At 43.1% G+C, this 16,152-nt stretch overlaps 1 protein-coding gene across 1 annotated transcript in view; it reads right to left on the reverse strand.

The window, feature by feature from the left end:
* The window catches only part of LOC140190222 (proton-coupled zinc antiporter SLC30A2-like), a 61,570-nt gene that overhangs the window by 35,122 nt on the left and 10,296 nt on the right, over positions 1-16,152 (reverse strand). Inside the window, 1 exon segment of the mRNA XM_072247112.1 lies at positions 15,232-15,398. Within this exon segment, the coding sequence (XP_072103213.1) occupies positions 15,232-15,398 (167 nt within the window).

Consider the following 16,152-nt stretch of genomic DNA (forward strand, 5'->3'; position numbering starts at 1 on the left):
AAGACTTAGAGAGGGTGCAGAGGAGACTTACAAGGATGCCACCTAGATTAGAGAGCATGTCTCATGAGGGTAGGTTGAGCAAGCTAGGGCTTTTCTCTTTGGAGTGAAGGAGGACGAGATGTGACCTGAGAGAATTGTACAAGATGATAAGAGACAGAGATTGAGTTGACAGTCAGAGACTTTTTCCCAGGGCGGAAATAGCTAATATGCAGGGGGATAATGTTAAGGTGATCGGAGGAAAGTATAGAGGGAATGTCAGAGGAGTGGATTTAGAAAGTGGTGAATGCATGGAAAGTCCTGCTATGGAAACAGCAATGAAGAATCCTTCTGTACAGACAGAGATGGTGGACCTTCATTGCTGCCCTAAATGCCTGTGGCATTTAGGCAGAAGGTAAGTAGAGTAGCTTAAAAGCACTGTGCTAGAGTTTTCTCTGTTCTATGTTCTATATATTACTTTGTTATTCCTTCCTGCTCCTTGTGGCGCATCGGGCAGATACCTTGCAATTTCTTTAGCATTTTGTCTTTTTTTAAAACAGGGCTGAGTTGCTGACTCGACTCTCAATCCAGCATGGATGGAAAGCGTGCAAGGAGCTGGCTGGATTCGAACTCAGGACCATTCACCCTGAAGTCCAGTGCTGATGCTACTACAGCAGATATAGTACATTATTTTATTCATCGTTTACAACACTTACATTTTTAGCAGCTGAAGTGAAGAGACGCGTTCAAGATAGTTTCACAGGAGCATTTGTAAATGAAACTTAAACAAAATTTCATATGGCGATCCCCAATAGGTTAGTCAAAGTGATACATTTTACAGAGTAGCTTAGGGGAGGGAAGGCAAAACACAGCTACCAGATCTGAAACAATTCAAGCAGTTGATGTATACCAGGTGGAAAAGAACATCATGTGAGAGAGGATAGACTACAGCAACAGGAGGAGACATGGCCATACCGCATCAGGAGCATCACTGAGTCATAAAGCACTCCAGCACAAAGACAGGCTCTTTGGCCCATCTAATCTGTGCTTACCTGATTTTTCTACCTGGTCCCATCTACCTGCACCTAGACCATAGCCCTCCAAACTCCTTCCATCCATGTACTTACATAACTACACAAAAGGATTAGGCACATATATATAGCTAGGGTACCTAAGTCTTTTGTATTAGTCAACATGGAGCAGAGAGCGAGTTTGTAAATCTGGAGGGAGCAAAGGATGTTGGGAATGGCGAGGGTAGAGCACCGTGGGAGGGATGTGGAATGGTTGGCAGAGAAAGAGTTCCAGGGGGCGGCGCAGGAGGTGGTGTGGGTGCAGACACACCCAGCCCTGAGACACCAGGCAAGGTCATTTGATTCCAAACAACTGGTTTATTGATCATTACAGGATGTCTCTCTGGTGCTTCCCACTCCCTCTCCTCTCCCTTCTCCTTTTCCCAACCATGATTCCCCTCTTCCTGCCCCCTTCCCACTCTCAGTCCACAACAGAGACCCGTTTCAGAATCATCACGTACATATGCCATGAAGTTTTGCTTTTTTGTGGCAGCAGTGCAGTACAATATATAACATTACTACAGTATTATACAAAAGTCTTGGGCACCCTAGCTATATACATATATGTGCCTAAGACTTGGGCAGTACTGTATATAAATTTCTTTGAAAGTTACAATTGCACCAACATCTACCATCTCCACTGGCAGCTCATTCCACGCTGTCACCACCCTCTGAGTAAAGAGGTTCTCTCTTAGATTCCCCTTAAATATTTCACCTTTCACACATAAACTATGACCTCTAGTTCTAATCTCACCCAAACTGAGGTGAAAATGTCACCCAATCGATATCTCTCATAATTTTCTATACCTCCATAAGATATGACCATATTGGGTTCACCTGAGACTGTTGATACTTGATCTAACTCACCATAACAAATCTCCATCTTTCCACTGTCTGGAATTCTAATACCATTTACCTGACACCTAAACGCAAGAGATACTACAGATGTTGGAAACACAGAGCAACGTGCACAAGATGCTGGAGAAACCCAGCAGGTCAGAAATGAATAAATAGCATCTATAGAAATGAATAAACTGTCGACATTTCGGGCAGAGACCTTTCACCAGGGTCTCGACCCAAAACATCAACTGTTTGTTAATTTCCATAGACACTGCTTCACCTGCTGAGTTCCTCCAGCATGTTGTGGGTGTACCTGAGTGAACGGGCCTTTCTACAACTGAACACTGGAAAGATTGAAGTCATGTTCCTCAAATACTGCTTAAAACCCTCTAGAAATCTAAACTCCTGGAATCATTTTGGTGAATTTCTTCCGCATCCTTGCCTAATCTGTTACCTGTTTGCTTGAGCTCGGTACCCAATATTCCCAGCCTGATCAAGCTGGTGTTTTATGGAGGGTTATTATGATTTGCCTACTCTTGTACTATGTCTCTTTCTATAAATTACTAGATCCCATGTGCAGCTTAATCACCTTCTCAACCCACCCTGGCTCTTTCAACACATACCACACATCTGTCTGTATCCCATTTAGAAGGGTTCCCTTGGTTTACATTACAAAACATACAAAATGCTTTAAGCATAATTTTTTACCTTTAATTGATCAGGTTAAACAATTGTTTATTAAATGGTCCCCATTGTTTCTATCAACGCTTGGTCGAATTAATGCTATTAAGATGATTGTCCTACCTAAATTTTTATATTTGTTTCAAGCATTACCAATTTTCTTTTCTAAATCCTTTGTTGATACTTTAGATTCTTAAATTTCTTCATATATATGGCAAAATAAAAACCTTAGATTAAGTAAAAAAATATTTACATAAGTTTAAAAAGGATGGTGGTTTAGCATTGCCGAATTTTAGATTTTACTATTGGACAATTAATATTTGATATTTAATATTTTGGACACAAGATTTGGATATAACTTTAACCCCACAATGGGTAAACCTGGAATGTAAATCCGTGCAAGGGTTTTCTCTGACCTCCATTTTAGGGACTTCTCTTCCATTTGTTCTTTCTAAATTAAATAAACAAATGATTAATCCAATAATTAAACATACAGTATGAATATGGTTTTAATTTCATAAATTTTTTGGTTTGAACCAATTTATTTTATCAAGCCCTATTATATCTAACTTTTTCTTTCAACCATCTGTTATTCGGTATGGAAAATGAAGGGTATATTAAGCTTTCGTGATTCATTTTTGGATAGCTGCTTTATGTCTTTTGAACAGTTATCTAATAAATATAATTTGCCTAAATCTGATTTTTTCAGATATTTACAAATTAGAAATTTTTTAAATACTAAGCTACCTACGTTTCCAACTTCATATCCATTTGATATCACGGAAAAAAATGTTAGGATTAAATCCTTATCAGAAGGGTTTAATAGCAATCATTTATGATTTGATTATGAAAATAAATTCAGGTATATCTGATAAAATTAAGACTGAATGGGAAAGGGAATTTCAACTTCATTTACCTACAGAAAAATGGGAAAAAATCTCAATTAGTTAACCTGTTCTCTTTATGTGCTAAACATACATTGATACAATTTAATGTGGTACATAGGGCTCATATGTCTAAAGATAAATTAGCTCGATTTTATTCTCATATAAGCCCTATTTGCAATAGATGTCATTCTGAAGTTGTTTCCTTGACTCATATGTTGACAGCACATTTGGAAAGCTGTGAAATGATCGGACAAAGTCAGCATGGATTTGTGAAAGGAAAATCATGTCTGACGAATCTCAGAATTTTTTGAGGATGTAACTAGTAGAGTGGATAGGGGAGAAACAGTGAATGTGGTATATTTGGATTTTCAGAAGGCTTTTGACAAGGTCCCACACAGGAGATTAGTGTGAAAACTTAAAGCACACGGTATTGGGGGTAAGGTATTGGTGTGGGTGGAGAGTTGGTTAGCAGACAGGAAGCAAAGAGTGGGAATAAACGGGACCTTTTCAGAATGGCAGGCGGTGACTAGTGGGGTACTGCAAGGCTCAGTGCTGGGACCCCAGTTGTTTACAATATATATTAATGACTTGGATGAGGGAATTAAATGCAACATCTCCAAGTTTGCGGATGACACGAAGCTGGGTGGCAGTGTTAGCTGTGAGGAGGATGCTAAGAGGATGCAGGGTGACTTGGATAGGTTGGGTGAGTGGGCAAATTCATGGCAGATGCAATTTAATGTGGATAAATGTGAAGTTATCCACTTTGGTGGCAAAAATAGGAAAACAGATTATTATCTGAATGGTGGCTGATTAGGAAAAGGGGAGGTGCAACGAGGCCTGGGTGTCATTATACACCAGTCATTGAAAGTGGGCATGCAGGTACAGCAGGCGGTGAAAAAGGCGAATGGTATGCTGGCATTTATAGCAAGAGGATTCGAGTACAGGAGCAGGGAGGTACTACTGCAGTTGTACAAGGCCTTGGTGAGACCACACCTGGAGTATTGTATGCAGTTTTGGTCCCCTAATCTGAGGAAAGACATCCTTGCCATAGAGGGAGTACAAAGAAGGTTCACCAGGTTGATTCCTGGGATGGCAGGACTTTCATATGAAGAAAGACTGGATGAACTGGGCTTGTACTCGTTGGAATTTAGAAGATTGAGGGGGGATCTGATTGAAACGTATAAGATCCTAAAGGGATTGGACAGGCTAGATGCAGGAAGATTGTTCCCGATGTTGGGGAAGTCCAGAACGAGGGGCCACAGTTTGAGGATAGAGGGGAAGCCTTTTAGGACCGAGATTAGGAAAAACTTTTTCACACAGAGAGTGGTGAATCTGTGGAATTCTCTGCCACAGGAAACAGTTGAGGCCAGTTCATTGGCTATATATAAGAGGGAGTTAGATATGGCCCTTGTGGCTACGGGGGTCAGGGGGTATGGAGGGAAGGCTGGGGCTGGGTTCTGAGTTGGATGATCAGCCATGATCATAATAAATGGCGGTGCAGGCTCGAAGGGCCGAATGGCCTACTCCTGCACCTATTTTCTATGTTTCTATGTTTCTATGTTCTGATCTTACCCTTTTTTGGATAAATATTGGAAAGATATATTCGATATTATTTCTACAGTTTTGTGTATTGATTTACAACCTCACCCTATTACTGCAATTTTTGGATTACCGATGATGGAACTATCCCCTTCAGCCTGCCGGATGATTGCATTCCTTACATTAATGGCTAGAAGATCTATCTTACTGAATTGGAAAGAGGTCAATCCTCCTACTACATTTCAATGGTTTTCTCAAACTATATCTTGTATAAATTTAGAGACAATCAGAAGTGGCACCTCTGATCCTCCGGTTAAATTTGAAGACCATTTATTCAACATTTTCATATGATGTAGTTTGACCTTTGTCGAATCCTTTTTTTAACTAAAAATATACGGATAGAGGAGTTAACGACATCAATGATTGTATCCAATGTAATAGGTTAGCCCAACTTTGTTTTAGTTTTGTTCACTTTAGTTTTGCTTAGCTCAATTTAGTGTGTTTTTTTTTTCTTTTCTAGTTTGGTGTTTTTTTTTTGTTTTTTTTGCCATTTATCTTTTACCATGTTCAATTATAGTTAGAGTTGGGGTGATCTAATATACTTGTATTATCAGCAATTTTATATTTGCAAGTGTTAGCTATTAATAATGTAATCCCATTCTCTGTTTATCAATATTATTGTTATGTTTATAATTTTGAAAATTTATTAAAAGACTTGAAAAGAAAGAAAGAAAATGCTGGAGGAACTCAGCAGCTCAGGCAGCATCTATGGAAACGAATAAACAGTTCCAATGTTTCAGGCTGAGACACTTCCTCAGGACTGGAAAGGAAGGGGGAAGATGCCAGAAAAAAAGGTGGGGGAAGGGGAAGGGGGAGCAGCTGGAAGGAACTGGGTGATGCTGGGTGCATAGAAAAGATAAAGGGCTGGAGAAGAAGGACTCTGATAGGAGAGGAAAGTGGACCATGAGAGAAAGAGAAGGAGGAGGGGATCCAGGGAGGAGATGATAGGCAGGTGAGAAAAGGTAAGAGGCCAGAGTGGGGAATAGAAGAAGAGGGGAGGGGGAGGGAATCTTTTTTTACCAGAATAAAAAATCAATATCCATTCCATCAGATGAAGGCTACCTGGACGCAATATAGTTAAGACCATAAGCTATAGGAGCAGAATTAACCCATTTGGCCCATCGAATCTGCTGCACCATTCCATCATGGCTAATCCATTTTTCCTCCCAGCTCCAATCTCTGATTTTCCGCCCCCCCCCCGTATCTCTTCATGCCCCAACCAATCAAGACTCTATCAACCTCTGCCTTACATATACATAAATACTTGGCCTCCACAGCTGCCTGTGGCAACGAATTTCCCTGTTTCACTACTTTCTGGCTAAAGAAGTTCCTCCTCATCACCGTTCCAAAAGGACGCCCCTCTATTCTGAGGCTATGTCCTTGGTCTTTGACTCTCCCACCATAGGAAACATCCTCCCCACATCCAGTCTATCAAGGGCTTTCACCATTCAATAGGTTTCAAAAAGAACACCACTCATTCTTCTAAATTCCAGTGAATACAGGCCCAGAGCCATCAAATGCTCTTCATATGACAAGCCATTCAATCCTGGAATCATTTTAATGAACCTCCTTTGATCTCTCTCCAGTTTCAGCACATCCTTTCTAAGATAGGGGACCCAAAACTACTCACAATATTCCAAGTGAGACCTCACCAGTGTTTTATGAAGTCTCGGCATTACATCCTTTCTTTCATATTCAAGTCCTCTTGAAATGAATGCTAACGTTGCATTTGCCTTCCTCACCACAGACTCAACCTGCAAATTAACCTTTAGGGTCTCCTACATAAGCGCTCCCAAATGCCTTTGTGCCTCAGATTTCTACATTTCCCTCCATTTAGAAAATAGTCGACCCTTTCAGTTCTTCTACCAAAGTGCATGATCATATACTTCTGACACCGCATTCCATCTGCCACTTCTTTGCCCATTCTCCCAATCTGTCTAAGTCCTACTGTAGCCTCTCTATTTCCTCAAAACTACCTGCCCCTCCACCCATCTTCTTATCATCTGCAAACTTTGCAACAAAGCCATCAATCATCCAGATCATCAATCTGTAAAAAGAATTGATCCGAACACAGACCCCTGTGGAACACCACTCGTCACCGGCAGCTGACCAAAAAAGGCTCCCTTTATTCCCCTTCTTTACCTCCTGCCTGTCAGCCATTCCCCTATCCATGCTATCATCCTTCCTGTAATACCATGGGCTCGTAGTTTGTTAAGCAACCTCACGTGTAGCACCTTGTCAAAAGCCTTCTGAAATTCCAAGTACACAACATCAACTGAATCTCCTTTGTCTACCCTATTTGTTAATTCTTCTAAGAATTCTAACAGACTTGTCAGGCAAGATTTTCCCTTGGGGAAACCATGCTGACTTTGGGCTTTTTATCATGTGCATCCAAGTACTCTAAGACCTCATCCTTAATTGACTCCAATATCTTCCCAACCACTGAATTCAGACTAACTGGGCTACAGTTTCCTTTCTTCTGCCTCTCTCCCTTCTTGAAGAGTGGAGTGACATTTGCAGTTTTCCAGTCTTCTGGAACCATTCCACAATCTAGTGATTCTTGAAAGATCATTACTAATGCCTCCATTATCTCTTCAGCCACCTCTTTCAGAACCCTGGGGTGCATTCCATCTGGTCCAGTTTACTTATCTACCTTCAGACCACCTTTTCCCTAGTAAAGGTAACTTCACATACTTTATGTCCCCTGACACCTGGAACTTCCACCATACAGCTAGTGTCTCCCACAGTGAAGGCTGATGCAAAATACTTGTTCAGTTCGTCCACCATTTCCTCGTCCCCCATTACTACTTCTCCAGCATTGTTTCCCAGTGGTCCGATATCCACTCTTGCCTCTCTGTTATACTTTATGTATCTGAAGAAAGTTTTGGTATCCTCTTTAGTATTATTGGCTAGCTTATTTTCGTATTCCATCCTTACCTTAATGACATTTTTTTTAGTTGTCTCCTGTCATTTTTTAAAAGCTTTGAGACCCTCTAACTTCCCATTAATATTTGTTCTATTATATGCTCATTCTTTGGCTTTTATGTTGGCATTGACTTCTCTTGTTATCCATGGTTATGTTATCCTGCCTTTAGAATATGTCTTCCTCTTTTGGATGTATATATCCAGTGCCTTCCGAATTGCTTCCAGAAATTCCAGCCATTGCTGTTCTGCTGTCATCCCTGCCAGTGTTCTTTTAGGTGTTCATAAGGTGTGGCTCCTCCACGTTGAGGGTGGCCTCATCATGGCACAAAGGGAGGTCATGGACATGTCAGAATGGGAATGGGAACAAAAATCTTTGGCCACTGCCACTGGCAAGTTCCGCTTTTGGCTGATGGAGCTGAGGTGCTCTACGAAGCAGTCCCCAAATTTATGTCAGGTCTCACCAACGTAGTGAAGACCACATGCGGAGCACAATAGACAATCCCAGTAGATTCACAGGCAAAGTGCTGTCTCACCTGGAAGGACTGTTTGGGGCCCTGAGTGGAGGTGAGGGAGGAGGTGAATGAGCAAGTGTAGCAATTAGGCTGCTTGCAGGGATAATTGCCCAGAGGGAGACTAATGGGGAGGGACAAACAGACAAAGGAATCATGGAGGGACCAATCATTGCCGAAAGCAGAGATGGGGAGTAAGTAAAGATATATTTGGTGGTAGGATCCCTTTGAAGATGACAGAAGTTGCGGAGAATGACGTGTTGTTTGTGGAAGTTCATGGGGTGGTAGGTAAGGACAAGAGAAACTCTATCACTGTTAAGGTGGCGGGAAGATGTGGTGAGTGCGGATGTTGGGGAAGTGGAGGAGATGTGGGTAAGGGCAGCATCAATGGTGGAGGAAGGGAACCCTCGTTCTTTGATGTTTACATGTTAACATCTGTGACTTACACCTTCATTTACATTGCCATGTTTCATCCTTTCTATCAAAATGTAATACATCACATTCCTCATCATTAAAATTTTATCTGCCTTCTACCTGCCCATTCCCCTACCTGTCCATATTTCTTCTAAGGTTATTAATGTGCTTCACACAGCTTACTACACCTCTAAGTTTTGCATCACTTGCAAATTGCACCCATCCCCAAATGAATTCTGCATATTCAGAAAAGCCCTATTACTAGTCTGCTAGATCAGCCCTCCATTTGCCACCCCTTCTGTACCTACCATTCAGCCCAGCAAAGCTTTAGTGAAAGGTGAAATGCTTAGGCAGTGGTCACCATTTCCTGTTACTTGGGCAATTCTCTGTCTTTGCTAATACAGTCCCTTTATTCCTTGGCCTTCAAGCTTGATGCTAAGCCTATTATGTGACATCTTCTCAAATGACGTAAAACCATTAGACATAGGAGCACAATTAGAGCTTTCTACTTTGCCATTCCATCATGGCTGATCTATTGTTCCTCTTTACCCCTTTTTTTCTGCCTTCTCCCCATAACCTTTGACTCCCTAACTAATCAAGAACCTATCAACCTCCCCTTTAAATATACCCAATGTCGTTGCCTTGACAACCATCTGTGTAACAAATTCCACGGATTCACCACCCTCTGGCTAAAGGCATTCCTCCTTTAAGGGATGTCCTATTTCAGAGGTTCCCAACCTGTTTTATACCAAGGACCCTTCCCATTAACCGAGGGGCTATTGGACCCCTGTTCTATTGAGGTTGAGCCCTCTGGTCCCAGACTCTCCCACTGTAGGAAATATCCTCTCTACATCCACTTCATTAAGGCCTTTCATTATTCGATAAGTTTCAACAAGATTCCCCTTCATTCTTCTAAACTCCAGTGAGTACAGGACTAGAGGCGTGAAATGCACCTCATGCATTAACCTCTTCATCCCTGGGGTCATTCTCGTGAACCTCCTCTGGACCCTCTCCTTTAGGAGGTCCCTTCATTACATATCTCATTGTACTCCATTGTACCTTCTTCAAACAATGTGATCAAGTTTGTTCGGCAAAATATGGCTCGAAGAAATCCATGTTGGTTTCCTTAAGTGAATCTAATTTTGTCCAAATGACATTTAGTTCTGTCTCTGGAATTTTCCCCGTCATCAAGATTACTACACCTCTAAGTTTTGCATCACCTGCAAATTGCACCCATCCCCAAATGAATTCTGCATATTCAGAAAAGCCCTATTACTAGCCTGCTAGAACCAGCCCTCCATTTGCCACCCCCTCTGTACCTACCATTCAGCCCAGCAAAGCTTTAGATTGAACAGAAATGTCCCACTTTCATCCCAGATTTCATAGATCTTGTCGCAGCGTGATCAGCTCATACTTGTAGCACCATGGGGTCAAAAATGTATTGAACAAAGACTTTAAGGCAGGCCCCATGACCAAACCCATCTACATCAAGGATGACCAGACTATTTCAATGTACGAATGTTTTCTTGGGCAGCTTCCCTTCTTTCCCCTTCACAAAGGTGTGCACATCTAAGTTCAACCACTGCACTCCCAACCTGTAACACGTCCTATCTGCCAAAGCTACCTGTGCTGTCTGACCTGGACAAGGTCACTGCATAGAGGCAATATCCTGATTATCAGGTTACTCAGCTTGCCCATCCCAGAGACTTCATCCAGCTGCACAGTTGGCAAGTCCCAATAGGATATCAGCTGGCCATCCAGATTCGATCCAAGCTTCATTGTCATGGAGTCATAGAACACGGCAGCACAGAAACAGGCCCTTTGACACACCGAGCACATACAAGCTGTTAGTCTACCATGCTCCCTCCATCTGCATGTGGACCATAGCTCTCCATACTCCTCTCATCCGTGTACTTATCCACCCTTCTCTTAAACGAACCCGCATCCACCACTTCACACTTGCAGTTCGTTCCACACTTTCACCACCCTCTGAGTGAACAGGTTACATAGAAACATAGAAAACCTACAACACAATACAGGCCCTTCGGCCCACAAAGCTGTGCCGAAAATGTCCTTACCTTAGAGCTACCTGCGAGGGGTGATTTATAAGTTCGTGGCCTAAGGTAGGAGGAGTCAATTTTAGAAAACTTAGCACATTTATTTTTCAACATAGTCCCCTCCTACATTTATACACTTGGTCCAGTGGTCGTGGAGCATACAGATCCCTTCTTTGTAGAAGTCGGCGTCTTGGACCTCCAGAAAGTGGTCCACAGCAGTGGTGATTGATATGTTTGTGGCCTAAGGTAGAGGGAGATGAGTTATACAGCTCTCATTACATGTATGTGCAGTTCAACTCTTTGAGTGATTATGCAGGAAGTTTGAAGTTAATAACTCATCTCCTTCTACCTTAGGTCACAAACTTATCAATCAGCCCTGCTGTGGACCACTTCCTGGAGGTCCAAGACGCCGACTTCTACAAAGAAGGGATCCGTATGCTCCACGACCACTGGACTAAGTGTGTAAATGTAGGAGGGGACTATGCTGAAACATAAATGTACTAGGGTTTCTAAAATTGACTCCTTCTACTTAGGCCACGAACTTATCAATCACCCTTCGTAGGCTTACCCATAACCCTCTATTTTTCTGAACTCCAAGTATCCATCCAGGAGTCTCTTAAAAGACCCTATCATTTCCGCCTCTACCACCGCTGCCCACAGCCCATTCCATGCACTCACCATTCTGCGTAAAAAACTTACCCCTGACATCTCCTCTGTACCCACTTCCAAGCACCTTAAAACTATGCCCTCTTGTGCTAGCCATTTCAGCCCTGGGGAAAAAGCCTCTGACTATCCACATGATCAATGCCTCTCATTATTTTGTACACCTCTATCAGGTCACCTTTCATCCTCTGTCGCTCCAAGGAAAAAAGGCTGAGTTCACTCAACCTATTCTCATAAGGCATGCTCCCCAATCCAGGCAACATCCTTGTACATCTCCTCTCCATCCTTTCTATGGTTTCCACGTACTTTCTGTAGTGAGGCGACCAGAACTGAGCACAGTACTCCAAGTGGAGTCTGACCAGGGTCCTATATAGCTGCAACATTACCTCTCGGCTCTTAAACTCAATCCCACGATTGATGAAGGCCAATGCACCGTATGCCTTCTTAACCACAGAGTCAACTTGCTAGCAGCTTTGAGTGTCCTATGGACTCAGACCCCAAGATCCCACTGATCCTCCACACTGCCAAGAGTCTTACCATTAATGCTATATTCTGCCATCATACTTGACCTACCAAAATGAACCACCTCACAATTATCTAGGTTGAACTCCATCTGCCACCTCTCAGCCCAGGTTTGCATCCTATCAATGTCCCGCTGTAACCTTTGACAGCCCTCCACACTAACTACAACACCCCCAATCTTTGTGTCATCAGCAAATTTACTAACCCATCCCTCCACTTCTTCATCCAGGTCATTTATAAAAATCGCAAAGAGTAGGGGTCCCAGAACAGATCCCTGAAGCATACCACTGGTCACCGACCTCCACGCAGAATATGACCTGTCTTCAACCACACTTTGCCTTCTGTGGGCAAGCCAGTTCTGGATCCACAAAGCAATGTCCCCTTGGATCCCATGCCTCCTTACTTTCTCAATAAGCCTTGCATGGGGTACCTTATCAAATGCCTTGTTAGTTCCCCCTCAAGTTGCAAAGTTCCCCCTTAAGTTGACTTTAAATATTCTCCTTTCATTCTTAACCCATGACCTCTAGTTCCAGTCTCACTCAGCTTCAATGTATTTGCATTTACCCTATCTATACCCTTTGTAATTTTGTATACTTCTATCAAATCCCCCCTCATTCTCCTACACTCTAGGGAATAAGGTCCTAATCTATTCAACCTTTCCCTATAACTCAGGTCCTCAAGTTCCAGCAACATTCTTGTAAAGATTCTCTTTCAATCTTACTTATATCTTTTCTATAGGTAGGTGACCAGACCTGTACACAATACTCCAAATTTGACTTCACCAAAGTCTTATTCAACTTCAAGATAACATCTCAACTCTTCAACATCACTTCGCAACTCATCATGAAAAGGAGAGTGGACAGACTAGATAGAGTATCGTGCTTAGATAGAGTGTCTTGGGCACATATATATAGCTAGGGTGCCTAAGACTTTTGCACAGGACTTTATGTATGTATTGCACTGTACTGCTGCCGCAAATTTCATGACATATGTGAATGATGACAAACCTGATTCTGACATGGGTCTCTATTGTGACTGAGAGTGGGAAGGGAGCAGGGGTAGGGGAATCGTGGTTGGGAAAAGGGGAAGGGAGAGGGGAGGGAGTGGGAAGCACCAGAGAGACTTTCTATAGTCATCAGTAACAAATTGTTTGGAACCGAATGACTTTGCCTGATGTCGCAGGGCTGGGTGTGTCTACACCAACACCACCACTGCCCCAGCACTCCTTCTCCGACACCTGTTCCACACTCCTCCTGCGGTGCTCCACCCTCATTATTCCCAACATCCTTTGCTCCCGCCAGATTTACAAACTCACTCTCTGTGTCCCTCAAGTTCAAAGGTTCAAAAGTTCATTTATTATCAAAGTATACAAACCTGAAATTCTTTTCTGGGTAGCCATGAAACCAAGGAAGCAAAGAAAGGCAGCACAATCGCCATCCCCCAAATTCCCCCTTTCCCGCACTAAAAAAGAACAGCTGCATCAATCCCTAATAACTCCTCCCACACAAAAAAAAACAAATGAAGCTGAATAGGCACATCAATCCCCAAATCTCTCTGCACAAATAAAACTGAGAAAGATTGGGCAAAAAACACAGAACATAAAAAACTATAAGACTGGAAAAAAAAAGTCTATAGTCCAGGTCCACATCCAAAATGCAGAAAACCTGGGTAACACTCTCCAGGCACAGTGGCAAGCCTTTCCCTCTCCGGCAGCGAGTGATCAAAAGACGAGCAGCCAGTGCTCACCGTCCACATGCACCTTGATGTATCAATTTCTCTCATTGCTTTGATTGCGAACAATCGAAGCTTTAATCGACGAAATGGAGTTGAACAAGAATTGCAGATTACTGTACATGCCCATATATGGCCCCATTTGGTGCTATAACTTGAACCTCCCCCCTTCTAGTGTCAGTAGATACCCACCTTGATATAAGGCAGCAGATAGTTACTGAGTCACAGAGCACTACAGCACAGAAACAGGCCCTTTGGTCCATCTAGTCCAGGGGTCCCCAAACTTATTTGCACCACAGACCGGTTTAATATTGACAATATTCTTGCAGACCAGCTGACTAGGGGGAGAGGATGGTGTTCAAGTCGGGTTAAACTCACCTCAACATGTCTTTTACAGTTAGGGTTGCCAACTTTCTCACTCCCAAATAAGGGACAAAAGTAGCAGTCAAGTCCCAAGACACTTTACCCCAGGAAAGACTACCATAACCATGAAGCCTTGTGCAGGCACCTGTGTGCACATGCGTGACGTGTGCATATGATGTGTGCATGCACGTACGTGCCGATTTTTTCCCCACAAATAGGTTTTGCTTTCGTCTTCCCGACTATACTGTACATACATTATTTCTACTTTATATAGGCTGTGTATTTATCATATCATTCCTGCTTTTACTAGAGGTTAGTGTTATTTATTTTCAGTTTTTTGTGTTACTTGGTATGATCTGTTAGGTTATTTTTTGGGTCTGAGAATGCTCAAAAATTTTTCCCATATAAATTAATGGTAATTGCTTCTTCGCTTCACGCCATTTCGGCACGAAAGGTTTCACAGAACGCTCTACCTTAGCGGGGGAAATACGGGACAAGGGCGGTCCCGTATGGGACAAACCAATTTTGCCCAATATACGGGATGTCCCGGCAAATACGGGACAGTTGGCAACCCTATGTTCAAATTCAACAGTGCGTGACAGGGAATGAGGAAAGGTGCAGCTGACTCATATCGTTTCCTCACGGCCCGGAAGCACATGCTTTGTGGCCCGGTGGTTGGGGACTGCTGATCTAGTCCATGCCAAACTATCTTTCTGCCTAGTTCTATCGATTCACACATGGAACATGGCCCTCCACACCAGGTACCATTCCAATCTCTCTGTCCTACCGCAGTACCATACTGTTCACTGTGTAAGTCCTACCCTGGCTTGTCCTACCAAAGTGCAACACATCACATGTCTGCATTGAATTCCATCTGCCATTTTTTAGCCCATTTTTCCAGCTGGCCCAGATCCCTTTGCAAGCTATGATAGTCTTCCTCACTGCCCATTGGGCCTACGCCCAGTGTGAAGTTTATGGAAAGATTAGTACTCACCAACCACCTCTCCGACCATGAAGAGGGTGCAGATGACCAAGGCTATGATCAGCCTCCTTTTAGCTTGCTTCTGCTCAACCTGTCTCCGCTCGTGAGCGTTGCTCTTGTAGTGGCAATGAGAGATGGCGGGGGAGCTGACGACAGCACTGAGTGGTTGAGGCGACCAGCTGTGGGAAGTCACAGGTCAGCAAGGAGTTAGATAGCATCCCTGTTGATTCACACCAGCTGGGGTGTGGAAGCAATGAATCACTGATCCACCAATCCCTCTCGGTGCTAGGTTGTCAGTAGAGGGAGCAGCCAGCACCAAAATCTGGCAGCAGAATCTGGAAGGCTCAGGGAACCAACCAACCAGGTACCCACACCTAGGCCCAAAGGCAACAGGATCAGTGAGGGGTGAGTACGATGTGGCTGGGGAAAGAGATCAGGCCTTGAAGAGAAAGGGCAGTGCAATTAGAAGAAGGGCTGTCTGTGGATGGGGTAGGAGGCTGCATAAGAAAGAGGCCATCACATAATGTGTGAAGGAGCGTCTACATATTGCACTATTGTAATGAAATTTCATGTAATATGCTCACCATCTCGTTCAGTGAGAGACATATCACAGGGGCGGTGGTCACTAGACCAGGAGGTGGTGTTGACAAGCCTTGGTGAGTTGTCTAGTACATCTTATGGCCAGTTTTGTTAAGGCATCGGTCAGTGAGCAGGGACTAATTAATCAGAATGCTTCAATCTTTTTCGTGTGGTCCGTCAGTCATAGAGTCATTGAGTCCTGCAGCCTGGAACTGGAATTTGAATTGTTTTTTTTTGTTCCAAAATACAGTGAATAGCTTATCTTGCATACTGTTCATACACAGTGCATGGAGGTAGAACACGGTAAAACAACAACAATGCAGAATAAAGTGTAAGACGAAGTGCGGAACAAGT

The sequence above is a fragment of the Mobula birostris genome, chromosome 1 (assembly GCF_030028105.1).
Source record: "Mobula birostris isolate sMobBir1 chromosome 1, sMobBir1.hap1, whole genome shotgun sequence".
Lineage (NCBI taxonomy): Eukaryota > Metazoa > Chordata > Chondrichthyes > Myliobatiformes > Myliobatidae > Mobula > Mobula birostris.